At 34.3% G+C, this 5040-nt stretch overlaps 1 protein-coding gene across 1 annotated transcript; it reads right to left on the reverse strand.

Annotated features, from left to right (window-relative positions):
• On the reverse strand, positions 1-4157 carry LOC148606459 (50 kDa hatching enzyme-like). The gene is made up of 8 exons (XM_088546101.1): positions 4133-4157; positions 3895-3953; positions 2979-3070; positions 2513-2646; positions 2017-2092; positions 1426-1562; positions 498-740; positions 1-131 (listed from the first exon to the last, which is right to left on the reverse strand). Exons 1-8 carry the CDS (start codon positions 4155-4157, stop codon positions 1-3), a joined length of 897 nt encoding a protein of 298 aa, XP_088402227.1.
• Between the last annotated feature and the right edge of the window lie 883 nt (positions 4158-5040).

Below are 5040 nucleotides of genomic sequence, written 5' to 3' on the forward strand. Positions count from 1 at the left end.
TCACAAGTAGTCGATATTTAAGAACTTACAGATGAACATATTACCAGCAGCCATTGTCGCCTCGTTTTCAGTCATAGTCACCCCTGGAATATTAGTAGTTACTGTTTCATTGGCATTGTTTTCCCTTGCGCCTATTAAAACACATAAAGATTAAACATTTGAAACGTTGAATCAGTCTGCAATTATTTTATCTCTATAAAAATCTATATATTGTGCATACAAAATGTAAATTTCAATAGACCCGATCTTGTTAACTGAAGGCTTGTTAAGCATGACCTATAATTTTTTTTCCGCAGTTGGGACGAATGGGTCTATTTCTTCTACAATAGTCGAGTCATCACAAATCCTTAAAATTGGTAGTGTTCATTCAATAATTTTTGAAAACACAAGGCCTATCAAACACGATGTGAAGAGAGAGAATGAACGAAAAATCAACGTTAGCATATAATTCTAATGGATCGTCAGGATGTGAAAACAGTTTTAAAAAATCAGCTTACCGTAATGGGCTACAATAGCAGCTTTGTCATCAGCATCAATCATATAATTAGGTGTATATCCTCCATAAAACGGGTACATTAGAGCTGAACGAACATTTGAGTGATCAAGTCCCAAAATATGTCCGAACTCGTGGGCGGCGATTATAAATAAATCAGTTCCGGTCGTGTTTACGACCCATGTTTCACCTTCATCGAAATGACAGGAACCGTCTTCGGGAAATGTTGCATGAGCCAAAACGCCACCTAAGAATACAAAACTCTAATAAATAGCCAAATGTAAATGTCATCACATATGTGCAGTTGTAGTTTGTTCAAAATCTGAAAATAGATAGAAAGTTTATCCTTTTTGTTCATGTGCATTGCGAAATGTTTATCGTGAACTCCATCAATCTCTAACTGAATTAGCAGCCCTGAAGGGTCGAACCAGAACTCATATGAATGGCAAGTAAAATTTTCATTTTATTCCCATGTACTAAATAAATTGTAAACAGGACTCAATGAAGAATCTTGATGCTATTCCCCCTTTAGGACCAATGCAACAAATTTCTTATTTTTCAGCTTTATTTGCTTTCTATATGATTTACAAGTAAGCAATGCCAAATGCAATTACATGACTGTACATGTATATGCATAGACGGGTACATTGTACATATACCAATAAACTCATATGGAAAGGAAACGCTGTTTGATACAATGTAGTAGCAAATGTTTTTAATGACCCTAATAATAAAGAAAGGAGATTAAAACTGAAAAAAAAAATACAAAATTAGTTTCTCGGGTCAAAAAGGAGGAGTAGAATCAAGAGGCTCCGTATGGTCCTGTCTACAAGTACCTGCGGTTTTATTGTTTCCGGTTCCTGAGCATCCTGGTTTTAGGGTGTTTAAAAAAACGACATTTACCGTATTTTCGCATGAACAACTGTAATTACCTGCTCCGTCAAAAGGTGCTCCGTCGTTATGATCACCAGATTCAAATGATATGACGATATCTGCAGAACCAGATGTCTCGCTGAATTCGAGGTTTGCAACATTTGACCAAAATTCGAATGCTCTTTTCATTTCGCTCCTTCAAATAGATACGTATTCGTTTGTGCATGTACATGTATCTATGCAATTGAATACAGTACACGACAAAATGCACAGAAATCCTTGTATACAGCCATGAATTATGATCAGGTACATGAACAATATTCAAAGATTTGCGAATCAAATTAGCTATTCGTTAACTTGATCATGTATGGAAGCTGAAATTGCTACATTGTGTATATTATGCGCTGAAGTTAAAAGTTTATCATTTGAACAAAATCGAGTTTATCCAGTTTAGTCTGTAGTATTAGTTTATTTTGATATAGACTACATTTACATGCAGAAATATATCGATACAGTTCTTATAACTTAAAGTTTTGTTTAGATTGAAATGCTGTGAACATTGTATTAATAAAAGTTTGATTTCATTTGAATTTGATCATATCTTTATTTGTTCTTAATTATAATTTCACTAATTATAGTCATACATGTACCTCACTACTGAGCTTGTCAAATCTGGTGTTGTGTTCACTATTCTGTATGTCAAAGTGCTTTTACTCCATTTTGGACCTACAATCATAAGGATTAAATTGATAGAACTTGGGTGCAGTAGTCTGCCTGTCTGTTCATCCGCACGTTCGATAATTCGCTGTCTTCATTCTCTTAACCGTGTTCGTCTTTTAAAGTTTGACATCTGCACAGACATTTCTTAGATTCATAGGATTTAAGACAAAAGCTATCCATTTGCAAAATGTTTGTGGAAAGTATGGAAACCATGTAGGTATAAACGTAACTATATTCTTTAAACGCCAAAATTTCGACTTACATGTAAGAAAATTATTATTTTCTTAATGGGCTTCCGTAAGAAGAAGAACTGAATAGAGTTGTGGACACTGTCGGTAATGCATACACCCCGCTTTATAAGCTTAGTATATAATACTCACCTAAAATAAAGATTGAATGTTAGAAATAAAATTAATGTTTACTTACCTAAAACAAACGACCTGCTCATCCCGGCTGGAATTTCCGGATCCTTTACCCCACAGCGTGGAGTGTTAATCAAACCCATTGTGGCTTCATCGAGTTGTCCTGTCATAGGTAGGCTGTTCCAAGATTGGAATTTTCTGAAATAAATGGTAAGGATAAAAATATATTCACTGTGTACTCACACTTCTTTTAATACAAGTATATTCATGTACACGCGTAAACTAACATTTTCTTGCAAAATGCGCCTCACTGCTAAGGCACTGCTCATTTTTATACTGAGGGGGGTTTGGTATTATTATGAAAAAAAAAGTAAAATTATTCCCCAAAAAATCATTTTTACTCAAGGGCAGAAAAAAATATACAACATTTCCACAATTTCCTGAGCAAAGTAGATTTTCAAATATTTTTTTTACCTCCGTCTACTGCTGAATACATGTTGTATGTAGAAGTATCGTGTAACACGTCATACCTTATAGCCTGTTCTTGGCTGACTGGAGATGAACTTTGACCCGAGTCTGATCCACCGGATTCTTCCATGTATCCGAATTTCTTAAGGTAGTCCTGCAAAAAAATAATACCAAAATATTCAACACGAACTATGAGAGATATTGCTCCTCTGGACGTATAGTCTTAGATCTCATAATACAATGTACTTGTTAGCTATATTTCAAAGCATCTGACAATAAATATATTGTTAATATACCTTGAGCGGTTCCTGGGGTATTTCACAACGTACACTGGTAGAAAACAGGCTGAATTCAATATGTACATGTATGTACACCAAAAAGCTTTGTGATTAAAAAAATCAAATTTTACAGAGAGGCCAACACAGATACATGTACATATACTTGTATCTGGATAAACATTAGATCCCAGCCTCCTTTTGAAACCCATTATGTTGCGAATAAAATACAACATAAAGCATTGTTTTTAATGGACTCTTAATTTAGGCAAATGTATTTGATTCTAAACTAATGGTGATATCTCCTTGTAATCAATGCACACAAGCAAAATTATTCCACATGATTTTCACATGAATTGAGCGAATGAAATTTGTGACACTGAAAGTAACGTGACATTTTCACGTGAAGTTCATGGTAAGTGAATTTCACGTGAAAATCACGTTAAGTTCATATGAAATTCACTTGAATTTCATGTGAAGCTCAATTTACATGAAGATCACATGAACAATATTTGCCTTTCAGCTGTTTCTCATAGCTATTTTCTCCAACTGCATTTCATTATACCGTGATGGAGAGGATAGGCCTAGCTAAGCTATTCTCTATCAACGAGATGCGGTCAATTCCCCAGAATTTAGTGTCTAACATGGAATTTTTTTTTTAAACTGAGAGAAGGACCGAAGGAACGAAGTAAAATTTACTTACGTTTATATTAAATTCAGTTGCCTCTCTACGTCGAATTAACTCTGGAATTCCTCGCCCTTCTGTAACCGAAAAAATGACGCAAGAAAAAAATAGAGCTGTAACAGTGTCCATATTTCTTTTTTAATCTTTCTTTTTTTTTTGTAATCGTGATTTTTTATGATGTAAAAAGGTTATTACAGTAAACCATAATCATAATCCGAAGTTCCTGTTATTGTGGGTAGTACACGATTTGTATTACCAAAGTCCGGTTTTGGGGATCCCATGTCTGCGTACTTCAATTGTGATACAAGCCTCTTAGTGTAGTTGTAATAAAAACAAAGTTAAAAATTTTATTTATTATTTTAATATGCTTTCTTACCCGACAGTTAATGAATACCATTTATGACTAACCTTTATGCTGCAAATAGATTAATTATTTCCTCAAAAGATACTACATAGGCCATATATCCACAATGTAGCCAAATCATTCAATAATGTTAGAAAAAAACGTCTGCTTTAAAGTTATAACTTAATATCTATAGTACTTTTCCTGTACCAGCTGAAATTTTTTTTTCTAGCGGAGGCGGGCAAACTACCAAACTCTCATTCATATACCTTGTTAATATTTCCTGAAACACTATAATAGCTTCCTCGAAGCTTATACAACACTGTCGTGCTCAGTTCTAAACCTGCATATTTATTTAAATAAGTGAAGTACATTGAAAATATTTTATTTTCAAAACAAAAATGAAGTTCCTCTGACATGTATGAAAAAGTGATGCTGAAGATTATAATGACTAGTGTTACTTTAATTTTTGTTGTTTGAAAGATTGTTTAGAACTCGTCGCCTACCTCGGACTTGACTATTTATGAGCAACTCATCGGGTGTTTCTCGAAAAGCAGAGGACGCTTACCTTACCGGTGCACCCGGTCCATGCTCCCAGTTTTATTGGACTCTGAGTTGCTCATTTACTTTTGTTACTTTGTATGTATTATTTTGTTATTTTATGTTCTTTGTTGTGTTTGTCCGTTTTCCGTGCCTGATTTTTGTCCCTGGATTACATTCCTTTGATTTCCGCTAGAAGCTTGGTTCCCTTGGTTACTCTTTCATATTCTTGAAATAGAAAAGAAAAAAACCTTCTGAGCGTGATAAAATTCTTTCGAAGT

Source organism: Perna viridis, chromosome 9 (genome assembly GCF_037379345.1).
Source record: "Perna viridis isolate PV_CMFRI_1.1 ecotype Kerala chromosome 9, ASM3737934v1, whole genome shotgun sequence".
NCBI classification, from domain to species: Eukaryota; Metazoa; Mollusca; class Bivalvia; order Mytilida; family Mytilidae; genus Perna; species Perna viridis.

What these genes read in the sequence shown, in the direction of transcription:
- LOC148606459 (XM_088546101.1), bottom strand. Translation starts at nt 4,157, where the DNA reads ATGGGATCCCCAAAACCGGACTTTG. An exon ending in GAGCAGGTCGTTTGTTTTAG is followed by an intron (nt 2,093 to 2,512) that starts GTAAGTAAACAT and finishes TTATGATTGTAG; the next exon opens with GTCCAAAATGGAGTAAAAGC. An exon ending in TGCTATTGTAGCCCATTACG is followed by an intron (nt 132 to 497) that starts GTAAGCTGATTT and finishes GTGTTTTAATAG; the next exon opens with GCGCAAGGGAAAACAATGCC.